A 19,791-nucleotide genomic window follows, 5' to 3' on the forward strand; every position below is an offset into this window, starting at 1 on the left:
TGCTTTGTACAGCTTAGCGTGTGTTTTTTCGCCTCGACGTTTAGCAACAGGGTCATTAACCAGGAAGCAAATACACAATGCTCAATTTTTTTTTCTCAGATGTTGAATTGTGTTTGATGTGTGTTTGATAACGAGAGCAGTTATTTTTCGTGGGAAACCCTGACATCCCTCTCTCTTCTCCCCCCCCGCCCCCCCCCCATATAACCCGGCCCACTTCAAACTAGCACCACTAGCACAGACAAAAACATGATTCGTCTATGTAGATCTTCTCTTACAGTACCGAAGAAGATGATTGATATCGCCAACCCAAATGAAGACGTCTGTTAAACAAAGTCATGCAACTGAATTTGACAATCTTAGTGGGCAACTAAATATTTCTGATATGTCTGAATGAAATATGCTGAATTGAAGGGGGAATTAAAAAGGACAAAGGAGGAAAAAGCGGATAATGATCCCCTTTGTGTTATCGTCCAGTTGCTTTTTAGTCTTTGTCAAACTGGTTTGCATGCCATCGCAAGAATCAAGCAACTTATTCAGATTTTTGTGAGGAAAATCTTTGATTCGGTGATGTAATCAGTTAGCTAAGTGAGCAGAATGAAGGTTCTTGGGTTTTTATTGATCAGCTTTATGTGTAGTTGTGTGTACAGCTTGAATTCTGGGATATGTAGTTGTTTTTAGGGTAGTTTTTAATTCAATCTTAACTAGTCTGTAACCTGGCTGTTCTGATGCTCCCGCCCATCAACTGTCTCAGCCAATCAGAGGATTTCCTTCTCCTCTCAGTCAGTGTGATGCCTCCTTTCAATGCTTGTCTGCCCGGCATCGATGTGTGTGTGTCTGTATGCACTGTATGTGTGTGTGTTTGTATATATTATATAATGTGTGTTAACATAGAACCGGTTCAGCCAGCAAACTGTGTATGTGTGTGTTTGTGTCTGGAGCAGGTTTGTGTGTTTTTACTTTGAGGCCAATGGAAACTGATGACTGCATGTTGCCTTATCAAGCAATCTGACATTCACACACGCATAAGACAACACACCACACCACACATGTACTATCACACACACACACACACACACACAACACTCTAAACGGCACACTATCACAAATCACACCTCACACACACAAACACAAATCGCACACCATGTTTAAGTTGGCATCAAAGCAGACTCGCTGATTTTATAAACAGTACCAGTGAAATTAAAAAGGTTTTGTTGAAATCCAGCAACTGTGTCAAGAGTGTTAATTTATTTTATTATAATATTTTTTTAAAAGTCACATATTATGCTAAATGCACTTTTTAAATGTGTTCTAACATATCCATGGGTCCATGGTGTGCCTAGAGACTGCCAAAATATTAAAAAAAAATAACAATCTCTCCTTTTCTCACTCTCCCCCTTTCTGAAACCCCCACCTCTCCCCCCCAATATACTCCAGTCAGAATTCTCCTCGTTTCCGACCGCACAAACAGGAAAGCCAGAAGCTTCCACTGTGCAGCCCACACCCCTATTTCTTATCACGGTCCTGACAGACAGAGGGCGAGGCGTATCTGGCTTCGCTTCCGGACAGGGGGCGGGGGGAGCTCAAAGATTGTATAGCCTATTTACGAGGGGAGCTGCAGCTCTTTTTTAAAAATAGGCCATTGTGAGATTAGCTGAATATCAGCATAGTACAATAAATTATCTGAAAGTTTTTTTCAGCAAACAATTAAAGAAAAACGTATTAGGGACCACTAAGACCAGTGGCGCAAAACGTGGGTATGCACTATATGCGGCGCATAGGGGCTCCGCACGAGAGGGGCGCCAAAGCGATCGGGGGAAAATTATTGTGAGTCGGCATTTTTTCTGTATTTAAAGGCCTACTTCACCGGTGGGAATATGAAGGTGTATTGAATTCTGAGATCCTATGTAGTATAAATGTGCATTTTTTTTTTTAATTGGTTCAACCTAGCCTGAGAAAAGGCAGAAAGAGTGTTTTTTTTAACCCTATATTTCTCTTTCTCGTGACATCACAGAAAGAGAAATATAGGGTTAAAAAAAACTTACTTTGTAAATATTACTGTGATGTCACAGTAAAAGACATCACAGTAATATTTACAAAGTAATTGTTTTTGCACATTTATACTACATAGGATCTCAGAATTCAATACACCTTCATATTCCCACTGGTGAAGTAGCCTAGGCCTTTAACAGCGTCTGATATGATATGATCAATAAGAGAGGCATTGATAAGGCGCCCCCCGCTCCTTTGACAGTAGATAAGATTCCCAGGTAGTGTAAACTAGTACAGCAGGTTTTTCTTTGGAGCTATGAGTGTAACAACAAAAAAATGTTTCTGAGGAAAGGTTTTATGCGGGTGAGCTGCAGGGCTTATGTACATGTATAGTGTTTGAAGTATGTTGTACAATGCTAAGTATGATGTACAAGGCTAAGGAAGGGTGTGGGGGGAGGGGGGGGGGTGGGGTGGGGGCTCACCACAAAGCATCACAATTCAGAATCCCCAAAAGCATTACAATTCAGGATCGGTTTGAATAGTGTGTAAGTTACACATACAGTATTACAGGAAGCATGAGGTACAATACCTTTAAAGAAGCTTTTCTTTGTCAGGAAAGAGTGATTTTAAAAACCTGTGTGGAAAATGGAGTGTAACATCTCACACTAGAGGAAACAAGCAAAGATAAAGCAATGGCACATTTCTGCCTACTCCATTACTGTCATGAAAAGCATCCCGGGCACTCACTGGATCAACCTGCAAAGCAGCATCCGGGTGCAGCATTCCAGACATACATACAAGGGGGCTGGAATCTTTTACATGCAGAGGGTGGATGGGGGCTCCGCTTGAAAGCATCTATAGATACTATGCCTGCCTGCCTGACTGAGAGAGAGAGAGAGAGAGAGCGAGAGAGAGAGAGAGAGAGAGAGAGAGAGAGAGAATATAATAGTTTATTGTAAGGGAATTTGGTGCAATAGATTGGTGGCTCTAAGTTTTTTTGTCTTATTTAATGCCTTTTCTCTCTCTTTCACTTGAAAAAAAAGTTTTATCAACAAGCTGGTTTTTCCAATTTAACCGTTTTTCTGAGCTGTTTTTTAAAGTTTTTCTTAGTAAATACCTAGAGAGAGAGAGAGAGAGAGAGAGAGAGAGAGAGAGAGAGAGAGAGAGAGAGAGAGAGAGAGAGAGAGGGACAACGCTTTTGACCAATGAACGAATGAACTGAGTTTGGGGCGTACAATTCTGACCAATGGAATGAGTTTGGGGCGTGGCCCCATCTTGCTTCCGGTGTAGTGGAGGTCCGTTTTCTCCATGCGTCTCCAAATAGGTACTCTTGGAGATGCCTTACAGAGGCAATGTGCAGACTCACAATCTCAGTTGATTAAAATGTATAAATCACTTAATATGAAAAGACTGAGGTTAAGTTTGTCTTAGTTTCTGTTTCCAATTCACTGAACAAGATGATGGATTGGCTTGGATGCATCTCAGTCTAAAGAGAGATGTTAAGGTCCTGATAAGACAGTAGATAAGATTCCCAGGTAGTGTAAACTAGAACAGCAGGTTTTTCTTTGGAGCTATGAGTGTAACGACAAAAAAATGTTTCTGAGGAAAGTTTTTCTGCAGATCAGCTGAAAACATGAGTTAGTCAGCCAACCTTCTCTGCCTACGTAAGGTCTCCTTACAGAGGCAGAGAAGGTTGGCTGACTAACTTGTTTGTCTCCTTTTACTATTCATTTGAACTGAAATAAAAGTTTTCTTTGTCTTTAATTCTCTTCACCAGAGTTCACCAAATTGCCCATTTTACATGTTCAAATCACAAAAAATTCTGGGGGGTTTTTGGACATGTTACCTTTTTCATGGCTTATGAGTTTGCATGCCAGACACTAGTGAGGCCACAACAACATAAATGCCCAGTATGGTTTTAATTTTTGCTGACCAACTGTGTCCTTTACTTTTGGGGAAATCAGTGCAGGCAGACATGACATGGTTGAGCCGATCACCTGCTCTAATATGCAACTTAAAATGGAGGTCTGGGGGGGGGCGCCTTAAGTGTCTGCATACCCCCCAGAAAGTGGGTAGTTGCGCCCCTGACTAAGACCATATACTATGGTGTATAATAGAACCGAAAAGTGTATAATATGGGAGCTTTAAGAGGTGGAACACTGGGTGTTGAGTGAACAGACACCGATTGAAAAAGCAAAGTTTGCTAAAAGTCAGATTAACCCACTATGGGACCACGCGATTAAAATGAGCTATCTATGGGACCCTGTTTTATAAAGAATAAGAAAACAGAATTAATAGATTTTTGAACTTTCTTGTCTGCATACTTCATACTACAGTTGTCTGATAGCTTAAACACAGTGACCCAGCGGCATTTAGGCTTCCTGAGTCTTTGCCCCATTTGAAAAGGCACATCAGTGGATCCAATACATTTGGCCTTTGTTTAACATCAGTTTTGTTTTAACAGAGCACGTGTTGCAGGATATTTTCTGCATCTCTCAATCACACACAGCTTAAATCTTCTTCGCAGTCCGCACAGTATAGTATCAAATCAAGCTGATGCCACACAATCTTGTATCTTTTTCTGAACATTTTATTGGGTCCAAAAAAGAAAAAAAAAGAGAACAGAACAGAATAAAAATAAAAATAAAAAGTAATTTCATCCAAAAAAAAAAAAATTCAATGTTGAGGAACTGGACGATTAAAACTGAGGAGAATTCAACCAGGGGGACGGGGCGGTCACAGTGACACAGAGCCCCCCCTCTCTCTCCTCCCCTTTTCTTGGCCAGCGGAGGAGTCGGGGATGAGCTGCTTTCGATATGAGATGAGGCAAAGCGGAGAGAAAGGAGGAAAGCAAAGAAGGAGGGGACGAGGAGTTTGGAGAGCATGTATCGATTCGTAAAAACAGTTAAAACATGAACCATGGAGAAAAAAAATTTGTCGTTGGGAATCTCAAAACCTCGGCAACTTCCATACTAAACGTTAAGAGTAAGAATACAGACTCAATAGTGATAAAATGACTATTTTCTATTATTCACATGAATTTGAAACCTAAATCCCTTTTCATTAAAGTTAAACTCAAGTGGCCTTCTCTCCTTTAAAGGGCACACCTCTTTCTGAAATAAGGCATCTGTAGTGCTGTCAACCGAAATGACCGCAACAGGGTGGGGTCATCACAAAAAAATAAAATGGCTGCCATAAGACAATATCATGAACCTTGATATGGAGGGTTGAGGGAGGGACAGGGTCTTTCACGCCCTCGGGATGTTACTCTGTATCTGCTTTTTCTTAACACGACCTCAGGCAAAAAAATATGAACAGGGCACTATTTAAACATAGCTGCAGCACAAAGATCGCAGGATAAATACCAGGCTAGCCGATGTTCGCTGTGTGTTCATTCCGTGTGTGTGTATGCGTGTGTGTGTGTGTGTGTATACACAAGAGCGGTAAACAGTGATATGTTCTGAAGGCTGTTTAAAGGTAGAAGAAGGCAGGAGAGCGTGATCAATAGCAGGAGCGTCGGGCAGGGGAGGGAGGGGTAGAGGATGACGTGATGGCCGTTTATGTGAGGGTAAGCCCGGCCTCGTTGTAGACCTTGAAGACTTTCTCGATGGCGTTGACGTAGGCGGCCGTCCGGAGGTCCAGGCCCAGGTTGTACTTGGTCGCTGTGCGCATGATTTGCTAGAAAGACAGAAGAAGAAGAAGAACACGTTACACACACACACACACACACACACACACTAGCCATAGTTCCAGCTAATCATATGGTTTCCTCTTTCATGGGATCATGCCCACCAGACTGCAGCAGGATTAAGACCCAGCATTACTGGGGTGTCAAGAATTAGAAAAAGACCCCTTTGCAGATCAACATAAGTAACTACAATTTCAAAAAGAAAGTATAATTATGGCACTGCAGTGCTCTTCAAATTAGACTTTAAAAGGACGTATAATGAAATTAAATACTTATTTCATGGTCATACAGCGACCATTACGCCTAACATTTACTGAATATCACACACAAAGTTCCAAGAGCTTAATAGTCGTTACTTATTTTACACCTTCTAAGGTTTTTTTGAGGCAAGTTAATTCACTGATGTTTTTTAACTTTTCAAGACCTGCAGTAACCCTGTTAGTATAATCTGGAGACCAAAACCTATTTATTTATCATTTGTTTGTATACTTTGCCTGTTGACTAAAAACAGGTCGGACTGCGTTATGTCCTGTACGATCACTTACCCGGGCAGATCTCTCCATGGTGTAGGCCAAGCCAGAGTGAACAATATCCTTCTCAGAGGCACCCTGCAAAAGGAAGATACAGGGTTAACCACAGTCAATCTCATTACACTGTTAACCGTTGTAATGGTGTGTGTGTGTGTGTGTGTGTGTGTGTGTGTGTGTGTGTGTGTGTGTGTGTGTGTGTGTGTGTGTGTGTGTGTGTGTGTGTGTGTGTGTGTGTGTGTGTGTCTGTGTGTGACTCACAGCAACTCTAGCCTGGAAGTCAGCAGTTGGCACAACGGGGATGGGTCCTCCCTGCTTGCCAAACTTCCTCTCTAAACTTTCCTGTACAGACACTAGAAGGGGAAAACAGAGGAAAACAGAATACATCTTAAACACTGGCTTGTTGTTTATGCATAGATATAAAAAAAAAAAATGGTTACAAACGCAGTTCACAACCCGACTGTCTTTATTCCACATTAAAACCTGACCGTCTTCATTTCTTTTTATGAACACACATGGTGAACAATGATTCCGCAATGTGAGCCATTTGATTAGCTTTATGTGAACAGGACAGATGGTATAAATAAAAAGGCAAAGGAGAGCTCATAATCCTGCATGCATACATTCCAATGGTTACAAACCCGTTTCGCAACCGGAATTCTTAATTTATGACCATAGATAGATGTGAACAATGCCTTGCTGTGTGAGCCATTTGATTGGCTATATGTGAACAGGACAGAGGGTATAAATAAAAAGGCAAAGTAGTTGTCCGGGAAAGCTCATTTTTCCTTCGACAGAGACTTTGCATTAGCCGACACCCTTTTACGCCGAATTTACAGGAACATCACACCATTGAACTGCTACTGATAAAGTAAGACAACTTATTAAAATTTTTCCTTGAGAATATATATATATATATTTTTTTTTTCACTTCTTACAGTTTAAGTTACTAGTAACGTGTTACTACCTGGTAGCAAGTTTGCATACAAAAATGACTGTTCTTTTTTGTTCTAATATAGATGGCCAGACCAATAAATTACCCTGAAGGATTAAGTCTAAGAAAAAAGAAAGCCTTTAAAGAAAAAACACTAGTGGACTCTCCAGAAACGCTCTTTTATGATACTCGACGTGATGGGACAAAAAGCAACCTAATTTTCTACAGCCGAAATGCAGCAAATTGGGGGGCTTTATCACGTGTCCAAAATGATGGCCCTTGGATAATAGACATGCAGACATCCATACTGAAGAATATAAAGGGCACCTTGTCTATATACTCTGGTGACCAGAAAATAAATAGAGTAGCAGAGTGTGCTGCTGGTGGAAAGGTTGTTGTGCAAGGCAAAAGACTAATGAAGGAGTATGAGAGGGATTTTGAGGAAATCAAAGTAAGAGTGGGCATTCAAGCAATGGGCATTCTAGCAATGCCCATACAGCCCAATGCCCAAAAACAAGCAATGGCCATACAGGCGCCTGAGGAGTGAGGACACCCCCAACAGCCCACCTGAACCCACCAACCCCTCCACCGGATAAGAAATTAAGAAAATTAAGAAAACCAAGACAAAAAAGTAAAGTTCACTATGAATAACTTGCTTTTTTCTACTATTCTATTTCGTTAATGTGTGACTGGGTTGTAAAATCAATTACATTGAGGTCCCCCCCACCCCCCTTTATTTCTGGTGTTTATATATTGTCTTAAATGTATAACAAGATATAACATTTTTACCAATGTTAATGGCAATATAATGAAAATGTTTCCTTGATTGCACCTTTTGAGCCTATCTTAACAGAGAGCAGTGTTGCACTCACTGAGCAGGTGGTAGTTTGAGTCCCTCTCATATTTGAAGGTCAGTCTTCCGTAGCTGACGTGGTTGAGATTCTTCAGCCACTCGAAATAAGACACTGTCACACCGCCAGCATTCAGGTACATGTCCTGCAGGGTGAAACATGGGTCACATACTCATGAGACGTCTGCTCTTTTGAAACAACCCTTACTCCTCTGTGCGTTTATTAAGTTTGATAACATGTTTTCTGTACTGCAAAAAAAAATGTGAAATATGATTTTTTTTTATACTTGCTGTCAAATTAAGACACTGGAATAAACTGTAATTTAAATTTGTGTGTGAAATAATTATTTTGACGAGTCCACATCTGAAAAAAAACATTAAAAAACATACAATTGGGAGATTTTGAGTTGTTAACTGTTTGGGTTAAATATCCATAAACTCACATATCAAATATTTACAAATGTGTGATTTCACTTTTAGGCATGTCCTGTTAGAACTTGGAGGACGATGTGTTCTTGACTAAAAAAAGCAACACCGCCTCCAAATTCCTTTCTGTCTCTTCTATAGATGTTGTACCTCTGGATTCTTAAAGCCCTATCTTCATATTTGGATTCAAAATGTGTCTCCAATACTACCAATATTTGTTTATTATCATCATAGAGAATTTCAGTCATTTCTTGTAGCTTATTCCTGGGGCTATTTATGTTTATGCGTGTAATGTCTAGACCCTTTTTCAGTTAAAAAAAAAAGTGGTAGTTTGTATTTCTGCTTACAGGAATGACCATGACGTTGTTTGCCAGGAAGACCTTGTCGGCCTCTGGGGTGGTGGGACCATTGGCACCCTCAGCAATAATCTGGAGGAGACAAAAAAAAAAAAAACACACACTTCATATGACTGCAGCCAAGTTGTCCTGTCCTTTATTATTTATATGAATGGAAAAGTCAAAAAAATTAAAAATTAAATAAAAAAAACACAGTACCTTGGCCTTGATTCTGGGGGCGTTGTTACGTGTGAGCTGCTTCTCTCCGGCAGCAGGGATCAGGATGTGGCAGTCGGCCTCCAGAATGCTCCCCTCGTAGGCTTTGGCTCCTGGGAAGCCCACAATGGTGCCGTGTTGCTGCAGACAGTGCACAGGAGTAAAAAAATTATTAGAATATTTTGGACGGGTTGAAGAAAATATAGACACATTTGTATTTTCAGTAGCAGAAAATTCTCCTCCTCACAACAAAAGAGTTAGACATGAGGGAATCGGTAAAATAAAAAAACAAGAATTTGTGTATTTTTTGAAGGGAAAAACTAAAATCTATTTCAAAAAAAGGATAAAAGAAAGGAGACAGAAATTAGTTGAATTGTGTTGTTACCAGCTTGTAGTCCTCCAGCTGTTTGGGGTCGATGCCCTCTGGGTTGTAGATGGATCCATCGATCTCACCGATGCCCACACACTTGGCTCCGAACCTGTGCAGGTACCTCATGGAGTGCAGACCCACATTACCGAAGCCCTGTGAGAAGTCACGGCAAGGTAATGATCAAAATCACTACGACATTGACTTGGAAATCATTAAATAGTATAGTAGATAGATAGTATGTATTTTTGTGTAGGTTTATTTTTTGACAATTAAAGTACTTTGAACATTTGAACTTGGAATAGTTTAAAAAATGTTATTGTTGTGCCCTGTTTTTCTCAACCATAAACAGTGGTTCACCTCCATGCAACTACATACTCTGGTGACACCATGTGGCCAGTTAATGTTGTTACACCATCAACATATACTGTATGAGAGTTTAGACTGGTGCAATATGTTTGGTTCAAATACTCAGTGTCAATGTGGTTCAGAAATGGAGATGGATAGAAGAGTGGACATCTGGGGCAACTCATCTTATGATCTAAAATGTATTAAAAACACACAGAATTTGTGATGACGAGCTCCTACAAATACAGTACTGCTATAAAACTGATATGCAACCTTACCCATAATGCTAGAATAAAACCAAAGATTAAAAAATATAAAAACCTGTGTATGAATGGTATAAAAAAATCTCTAACATGCCCTCGTTTTGATAATGGTACAATGCTAGAGATCCGTCTCTCCTCACTCACTGATAAATCTCTAAGAAAATCCAATCTCAGCACAACATAATCCTCTAATACACACACACGTAGAGGGATAAGCTTTTTGAACATCAACAATTCCACGCCATGATTCAGCTAATGTCACTCCCTCCTCAATGACCATCCTTTCAAATTTTTTTTTTGCATGAAAAAAAATCTGCTTCATTGCAAATCAAGTAAGGGGAAGTATATTTACAAGAGTGTAAGGAAATGAGTAAGAGCAGATCCTCATCTATGAGTGTGAACGCAACTCAGCCAAACCTGACAGAGATGTTGTTGAGGTTTCTTGGTTCAGTGAAAGGCATCTAAACATAGAGGGTTTGTTTATCCAGAATTCCAGATAAGATTGTTGTCATGAAGGAGTGGTAATTATAGAAAGGATACTAGGAAAGCAGGAGATGCCAGTGCCTAGAGGATTCCTTACCCATGTGTCAGTGAGTGTGTGTGCGTGCGTGTGTGTGTGTGTTTTCATGACATGTGAGGAGCTGTCATGTGACAAATGGAAGTGAAACTGCTCTTGGACTATTCCCTCCACACACAGACCCCAAGAATATATTTTTCATTATTATAATGTTACTCAGTACTGTACTCTTGGCTCTGCTCCTTTCTATTGCATCTTGGTTCAAGAAAACTAAAAAAAAATTTTAATCATCTTTCCCCAGACACAAATTCCATTGAATCCATTTAATCCTTGATGTTAAGAAAAAATAAACAGCAATTTTTTTTCACAAAGTTCCACAAAGCTAGACATGCAGGACTTAAGAGGAGCGGATTGATGAGACTGGTCAATTGGTCCCACTCTCTTACTGAATCATGGTATTACATGAGCAAAAGAGGGGATCTCCTTCAGATCACTGCTTTGTGCTTGGTGGGAGGAGATCAGTGCCAGGCCAGGACAGATGGCACTGCTCTGATTGAGGCGAGGCTCTAAAACCCCTCATCATGCATTCAAATGAAAAACTTTAAATCCAGCGAGTATCTGTGAGCACATCCCTGCAGTGCGTCAACATGGACGATCTCAAGTCAGACATATTACAGAGGAATCCAAAATAGGTTCCCCTCCCCCCCGACACACGGTGCAACAAGTACAAGGATACAGCCAAACGTGATAGAAGGCTATATAAATTGAAAATGTGCAATATAAATGACATAATGTACAATATGTGTAATATACTGTACATGAAACTAAAGAATTTGAAAATATAAGGGCATAACAATTTACAGACCCAGTATCATAGAATAATTGAAAAAAGCATCGATTTAAGTGGAAAAGTGTCCCTGAGCATGTGTGTGTGTGTGTGTGTGTGTGTGTGTGTGTGTGTGTGTGTGTGTGTGTGTGTGTGTGTGTGTGTGTGTGTGTGTGCATGCGTACCTGGATGACAAAGGTCTTGTCCTGGAAGCCTGGTGTCAGGCCCAGCATGCTCATGTAGGACGCCTCGTTGATGAAGTTCTCGATTCCGTGGAAAACTCCGCGACCGGTGGCAGAGATACGCCCGTGGATTCCTCCCTGGCTGATGGGCTTTCCTGTCACACACGCGTGGGCATTGATGTCCTACACACACACACACACACACACACACACACACACACACACACACACACACACACACACACACACACACACACACACACACACACACACACACACACACACACACACACACACACACACACACACACACACACACACACACACACACACACACACACACACACACACACACACACACACACACACACACACACACACACACACACACACACACATATATTCAGAGAAGATTAGACCACATAGAGGGAAGATGATTACATACACAGCATTGGTGACGGTTCCCACAAGTTAGCAAAAGGAGATCTGTGATGCCTTCAAATCTTAGCAACGTATTGAGAGAGCATGCTTTTATGAAACCCTTTAGAAGTTGTGAATCCTTGGAAACGAAAACTCCTAGCATTGGAAAAAAAGTTATATTTTAATAGAAAATCTGCTACTTTTCAAAAGAAATTCAATATCTTCTCTTCTTTGATATTTTGGGGGAAATTTGCATCTCGTGGCCATTAGTGGTACTGCGTATTCCCTTTCTGCATTACCTTCAGCTTAATTTAGCCAATGCCATTAACTCCTTAGCATACACACAGTAAGGGGTTGTTTAGTGCCACTGTACCAGGCAGTGCAACAGCTGGCCTCCCCGTTACTACACACTACTACCCATGATGCTTTGCCCTAAGATTCTCTGAGCAGGAATGTGTCACCTACTCCAGAGCCCTGACAGGGGTATCTGGAACAGAGGGCACATGACTACTGAAGGTAAAGTAAGGTAAGGTGAGAGCAGGGCAGAAAGGGTTAATGAGTATAATGGAGCCAGAACGTAATTTTGCTTAAAAAATATATATATATATAAAATATATATTTTCCATCTTTGGTCAAATATGCCCTGTTTGACAGGTGCAGATACGAGAATGATTAACTGAAAAAAAAGCAACTCCACAGAGCAAGGCCTGTGTGTGTGTGTGTGTGTGTGTGTGTGTGTGTGTGTGTGTGTGTGTGTGTGTGTGTGTGTGTGTGTGTGTGTGTGTGTGTGTGTGTGTGTGTGTGTTTGCTTTCAGAGAGGAGGAATGTCTTCAGTGGTCAGCCGAGTAGGGAGCGGCAGGAAACCATTGCTCATGGTTTACATGTGACTCATTCCTCCCCTTTTCATTAGGCTCCACTATGAAGAAAAAAAAAGTGTTTTGGTGCCGTACAGTTTGGTCTTGAATGTGTCTGGTAGAACTCAACTCACAGTGTGTGCAATGGTGTTAGCATATGTGTCGGCGATCCAGGACATCTCCCTCTCTCCTGTGCTCATGTCGGGGGCTGGGACGTCGATGCCAGGCCCTGGGGAAGAGAAGGCAGTTAATAAAGAATGCTGGTTTATAGTATCTATAGTCTTCTTAGCACCTCATGTTACATTTTGACACTGGGGAAGAGAGCCAGGCTTTGTGTCCTTGTGTCATATATATACGTGGCCTCAAGGCCCCCCCCCCCATCCAAAAACAGAAGCAGGCATGCAGAGAGGTGGAGAGGGGGTGAGACTACCGAGAGAGGAAAGCACGACTTTCATAGTGTGAGCGAGTTACACTCACGCTGACAGGACAGAGCAGAGCAGTGATGTGTGCAGTCAGTGGGTGCAATGCTTTGCCTCCAGGGTTAATACATATTCACTAGTCATCTTTCTTTAAAAACATCATAGACACAATGACTTGAGATCTACAGGGACATCATAGCATACAGTGTTGCGTCGCTGTGTTTGACCTAAATACATTATAAACATTAAGAGGCATCCATGCAGGGGGCATACACACTGGCAGTTAACCTGCTAGACCAGTGTGAGAGTTTACATGTTGCCGTGCTCAACAAATGAAAATTAATATTGCAATGTATCTAACAAACTAATAGTTAATAATTGGTAACCATTTTGATTCCTGTAATACATTTATTTTCCCCTGTCCAAAGACTTCACAATGGGATGTGAGTTGACTTGAGCACAACAGCTGCAAGATGTATCTTTCAGTTATGGCTCAAATGAAACCTTTATGACATTGGTTAAGAGTTCTGTTCTATCCACTTGTAAATATCAGTTTAAAAGTAGAACTTCTATCTCAATCCCCCCGCTCCTTTTACCAACATGGTTTATTTGTCGCCCACTTCAGGCCCTCCCTGGGTAACCCCAACCTGAACAAACAGCGCCACATGACAGGAAATGTTTACTCCTCTGGGTGGAAACGGTAATCTCTCATTCAAAATGACAAGAATACTGCCCTGCACCAAATAGCAAAGCAGTGCAACAAACAGACACTCCCACGTGTTGTAAAAATGCCTTTTGAAAATGTTGAGTAATACCTTTTAAGCAAACATTGACATTAACACACACAGAAACTCACCGATGAAGCCCTTCTTGGCCAGCTCAATTGTGAATCTCCTGGTGATCTTCTCCAGCTCATTATCCTGCCACAGACAGACACAGGGTTGAGTATAGGAAAGCATTCAAGGGATAGAAAAAATTAATAAAATAGACAGTGCATTACTACCATCAATCCAAAACAACGTCATGTATAGTTCCCACTTCCCATGCTTACTATTATATTTATTTATTTATTATTATATTTAACATTTTTAATAAGGGTGATGTTTGTGTTTCGGCCAATAACCTTCATGTGTGTCTATTTCACAGTAGCGTTCAATAGACGGACCCACATCCCTATTCATAATCTAATAAAAAGGAAGCGCACTAGGGCAGGCGCCATTAGTTAATGAAAAGGCATGAGAACACTTCACTTAGAGCACAAAATATGCATCGACCGACATAGCAGCTCCTTCAGCTCTTAAGCTAACATTTAACCCAAAAGAAAGAAATGCGATTATATGCTTCAACAGTTGAATATAAAGTACTTCTCTTGCTTTTCCACATCTCTCTTTATATACGCTGTACTATAATTGATTCAGAAACATGTGATTGAAGCATTCTCTGTGTTTGTTCGGATGGGACAAAGAAACACACACACAGGCAAACTGATTCCGTTCCAATGGCGGCCATGTCTTCTAAGCCTTTATAGGACGGTTGCATTTGTCTGTGCGTCTCTGTGTGTGCATGTTAGCGTGGGGCAAGAAGAGGATTGACATCAGAAGGCTTACCGAATAATTCTTGGGGTTGATCTTGACTCCAGCTTTGGCTCCTCCAAATGGCACATCTGGAAGAGAATAATACAGCTTTAAAAAAAAAACACACACACACACCCACACATACATACTCATGGCAAATAAATATACAGTATGCATGCGGGTTCACATTTCTTAATGCGTAATAATAAGTGGGAAAAGCTAAACTAAAAGATGGATAAGTATTATGACTATTGCATGAACAATAACCTAAAATCTGGGCGAACATAGTCAAAAGCAGAGTGCCATGGTGGCTTTTGAAAATGCATGGTGGATAGATGACAAGAATTATAATATCACAAATAATTATAACAGGTGAAATGCTTTGTGGAAGACTTGAAGACTTACCGACGACGGCACACTTGTAGGTCATCAGAGAAGCCAGGGCTTTGACCTCATCCACAGACACATCCATACTGTAACGGATACCTGAGAGGACACATACAGGGAGCAGTTTACAACATGGTCATACAAATATACAATACACCCCGCCAAGTATTCTTTTATTCTTTTTTTTTTAAATGTAATGGATAATTATGTAAGATGTTTTTCATTAATGTGTACTGCATTTTGACATTTTTATTGGCTGGATTATTGGCAGGAGTATTAAGTGTCCAGACTGCAACATGAGGAAGACATTAGCCTACAGACAGTGAGGCTCTCTCCACTGCTTGTGTGGAGCTCAACAACACAAAGGGGAGGAGATTAAAAGCAGATTTAGATCAACGTCAAAAGACTGCACTGGACCTATAACCGCAGGAAGAGTTCATAGATCACTGATTGCGTCTTGCAGTCACGCTAGCAGCGACAATGAGTTGGCGGGCTGAGGGCGAATGAACCAATCGCAGCGCTCCACTCTGACCCCCAAGCCTCCAAAGCCGCATTGGTTTCTTTTCCTGTTGTGTGGGGTTTACTACTGTCACCACGGTAACATGTGTGGGGCCATCCTCCTGTGTGCAGCGTTACATGAGATCACACAGCCGTGCTGCACAAGTCACACTGACTGAACCCCATCTCTCTGGCACATTGACACTGTCCGGCAGAACCAAATATAGCTCACCAAGAGCTAGCTTACAAAGAGAAACCCAAGGGCAAATGGCAGATTGCTTTATGGGGGACAAAAGCCCTTCATGTGTGTGTGCGTGCGTGCTTGTGTGTGTTATTTTCATGTCTGCAAGGCTGCAAGCTAATAAGACAGGAATCAGAAGTAAAAGCTATGATGTCATCTCTCAGTGCCACCTAATGACAAGCCTAGGCCCTACTGCCACTTCTTGCGTCATTGCAGTCAGAGGAAAAGGCTAACCTCCTTAAAGTAAGCTCCATCTATCAGATTTATGCTGTTATTTCCTTTCATCCAAAGCTGGGGGGGAGTTATCTTGCACACACAGACAAAGAGGACAATCCCTCGAGCTCACGGGAATCAAATTGAAGAGAGGAAAACATTTTCTATGAAGCCGGCGTTTGCCTGCTCCTCCCCCACCCGACCAACCATTCATCCATTTTTCCACCCAACCGACAGGGCGCCACGGCAACCAGAACCAAAACATGTGTGTAAACACATTCTTCTGAAATGGAGGGCAGATTTGTGGGAAATAAACTGAACCCACATGGTTTAGTTTATACAGTGAGTCAGTGAGTCTGTGAGTCAGGGCCTCTCGGTTCTAAAGCAACCTGCCAAATAGCTAGACTGACTCCTTTCAATACACGTCAAGAAAAATACTGATGTACATTACATAGTCATAAACAAAATCTTGTTTGGATGTAATAATCTTCATAATTTTGATTAAGGACACATCTATCTTTCTATCATAACCGTCCCTTCATATCTATGCAGCTATATGACATGTAACAAAAGTGATAGGAAATATCCTGCTGATTTATTACACTTCTGCGCAGAAAGGAGAAGGATGTTGACAATTTTGCAGTCTAAACAAGACTTAGGGGGCAGGCTGCCCACGTTCTGAGTTAAGATAATCACTCAGTAGAGAGCAGTGTGGTCCGGCCCAGCAGCTGTTGCTCTGTGTGCCTCTGGAAAGTGGCTGTGTTTTCACCACCTCCTGCACATACAAAAACAGCCTTTGCACTTTGATCTAAACTCAGCAAAGGGTCTATGCACTACATCAATCAATAATTAAACCCACTGGAAAATACCTGCTCTCACTCCGTCCGTCCCCAACCCTTTTTATTAAGGAGATGGCCATAAAGGACCAATAAGACTTGTTATCTTGGCCGCTACAATAAATGAGTGGTAAACTTGTTTTGTGCCAGTAAATCTAAAATGAATCACAAGTTAGCACTTGCTTTGATTTGCGTGGCCTAGTGTAGTGACCACTGGCTAGCTGTTCCTTGGATCTGGGTCAGGCAACATGATAGGGGAAGATATTTAGGGGAAGATATTTAGTAAAACAACCGCTGCAGAGGGCTGGTGCTGCCAAGCTTGGTTTTGATTAAGCTTCGTATGGAGGTGGCACTCAGCTCTTCTCAGGCTTTTATGAGATGGACAGAGGGAATGACGCTCTTTAAATACTATTGATTTTACCCTAAATGACTTCTCAGAGTGATTTCTCCCTGATAACAGACTTGGCAGCCTGGATATTCATATAAAGGCCTACTCTAGAGATGCACTGATCCATCTGTCTTAAGTGGTTTACGGGAGAAATGGACATTTTAACTGGATAACATAAATGATATCATGTGACTGAGCTTGCCATATCATTATACAAATCTATTCTTTTAAGTACAATGCATTCAGAACAGCTGCCAAAAGCTCCATGTGCATGTCTTGTCTTCAGCAAAAAATATGCCTCCCCAGAATAGGTCTGCAATGGGCTACATCAAGCAGATAGAGTGGACGGGTTCCTTGGTGTTAATAGCTGCAGTCCAATGTCCGCTCCACACCATTCAAACATGCCCTTTTGACTGACTGGCACGTCTCTTTCTACTGAGAGGGGCCTCCGACCCGCAGCACCCTCCCCCACCTGTCACGCTGCTGACGAATAGGAGGGCCTGGGGGAGCCACCACCCTCTCCCCAGCTCTCATACCTCCCCATCTTACCATACATCACATCCTTCTATTCCACAAACTACCCAGAAACCACTGCAGCAGTAACCCATAATGCCTCTGCTTTGAACCTTGAACTCTGAACCACCTTGAATTCTGAACCAAAGACCATGTGCATATATATATCATATCACACTGTACCTAAGGCAGATATTTGTTGTTTTTATTCTTCTATAAAAATGAATGAGGGTCACTTTGTGTGTATTTCCCCTGCTCTAGGTCACTTTCCCTTAGTTTGCCTGTTGGTATGAATCACGTCAGAACAGTGCACCAGCAATGTGTCTTCAATGGTAAACCATTTGTTCTTTGCAGCTGAGGCCTAAAGACTCAATGACGCAACACCTGATTCTGTCACATCAGACATCTAACACTCAAATCAAAATAATAACAGTAGATCAGATCAGTGATAACACAAAAAATAAACCGGTGCAATGTGAATCCATTGAGTTTTGAACCAGGTCAACCACTGGATTGTGAGAAACTACAGTATATTATGACCTGGCAAAACTATTGTACATGAAAGACATTTAGACGATTTAAGAGTGATGGCCAGAGCTCAACTCTCTATAAAGTATTGAGACAGCTGCAGTTTATAACCTGCAAGCTGACAAACTACAGTAACATTACCACCACCACCACAGGTGAGCAGGAAGGTCAGGGTAAACTGCACTTAGAAGTCCCATGTGAGCAATGCGCAGCAGTGAGATACAGGAAACAGACAAAACAAATAAGCAGCTACTGAAAATCAAGGGTGTGGTGAATTAGCTTTTATAGACAGGCCATGAGTGAACTTCAGGATAAAACAGTGGAGCTGTGTGTAACGGTAAACCACAGTAGCGTTGGCAGCTGTTGACAGCAGCTGCTTTGACTTTTGTGCTTTTACCAAGCTAATGTTACTGCTGCTAACTCATGCTAAAGTAGCAGGCTAAAGCTAGCTGGCACAGGGGCCAGTTTGGGGAGGTTTGGCTCGAATCTTACCCCCTTTGCAGGGCGTCCTGTGCTGGCTGTGCTGGGCTCTGTACGCCTCAATCACCTCCCACTCGCCGTTGTCCCTCCTGATGGGGAAATTCACGGCCAGGACGTGATTACAGGGCTTGATGATGCGCAGGATGCCCCGCACACGTTTCCTCTTCTGCTCGGGGGTCTCCCGGCTCTTCACCAGGTCCTCCACCAGCTTGTCCTCCACGATGGCGGCGCCGCGGTCGAAGAAGCCCTCCACCATCCGGAAGAAGTTAGGGTCGTCGGGCTGGTCCGCAGCGTCGGCATAGCGACGAACCCGCATCAGAGACGAGGTCGCCGGGAGAGCGGAGTCCACGCACCCGGAGGCCAGGGCGCTCCCCGCAGAGCGGCTCAGCATCTCCCCGAAATACCGATACATGACTGGAACTGGGTAACCGTTAAACTAATAACACAAAAAACTAAACAACAAGGACGATGGGGGTGACGACAGGAGAGGGGGCAGAATGAGCGACGTAGCAGCTCCTCACCGTTTCCCTTCCTCTGGCCGAGTGGGGAATGGCATGTCGTGTCAGCTTGCTTTAAAAGGGCAGCGCGAGCCAAGGAGAGCAGAGAGAGGGGCTCCCGAGGATGCACGCGGAAGGGGAAGAGGAGGACCAAGGGAGGCGCGCGCCCGTTTGGAAGTTGATGACAGCGCGCGCCACCGAGTCGTCTATGGTCGTCGCACCATTGTTTTGGACAGAAGAGGAAAAAAAATATATATATATTTGAATTCATTTATTACGGTGTAGTAGTAGTCCTAGGCACCGATGTTTGGGATGCAAATTCCAAACGAATTATTTATTAATAATGATAATAATAATAATAATAATAATAATAATAATAATAATAATAATAATAATAATAATAATAATAATAATAATAATAATAATAATAATAATAATAATAATAATAATACATGAATAAAAAGCTTTTTTGCAT

At 41.9% G+C, this 19,791-nt stretch overlaps 1 protein-coding gene across 1 annotated transcript; it reads right to left on the reverse strand.

The window, feature by feature from the left end:
- Window positions 1-4,570: 4,570 nt before the first annotated feature.
- On the reverse strand, window positions 4,571-19,441 carry glud1b (glutamate dehydrogenase 1b). The gene is made up of 13 exons (XM_080048721.1): window positions 18,832-19,441; window positions 15,141-15,221; window positions 14,769-14,824; window positions 14,018-14,081; window positions 12,877-12,971; window positions 11,472-11,651; window positions 9,351-9,488; window positions 8,969-9,106; window positions 8,762-8,842; window positions 8,011-8,134; window positions 6,466-6,557; window positions 6,223-6,285; window positions 4,571-5,667 (listed from the first exon to the last, which is right to left on the reverse strand). Exons 1-13 carry the CDS (start codon window positions 19,229-19,231, stop codon window positions 5,548-5,550), a joined length of 1,632 nt encoding a protein of 543 aa, XP_079904847.1. The 5' UTR covers window positions 19,232-19,441; the 3' UTR covers window positions 4,571-5,547.
- Between the last annotated feature and the right edge of the window lie 350 nt (window positions 19,442-19,791).

Source organism: Ammodytes marinus, assembly GCF_949987685.1.
Source record: "Ammodytes marinus genome assembly, chromosome: 20".
NCBI classification, from domain to species: domain Eukaryota; kingdom Metazoa; phylum Chordata; class Actinopteri; order Uranoscopiformes; family Ammodytidae; genus Ammodytes; species Ammodytes marinus.

Coding starts and splice junctions, on each gene's coding strand:
- glud1b (XM_080048721.1), bottom strand. CDS start 19,231: ATGTATCGGTATTTCGGGGAGATGCTGAGCCGCTCTGCGGGGAGCGCC. Junction 15,222..18,831: donor CAGGACGCCCTGCAAAGGGG/GTAAGATTCGAG, acceptor GTGTCCTCTCAG/GTATCCGTTACAGTATGGAT. Junction 14,082..14,768: donor TCAACCCCAAGAATTATTCG/GTAAGCCTTCTG, acceptor TGTCTGTGGCAG/GATAATGAGCTGGAGAAGAT.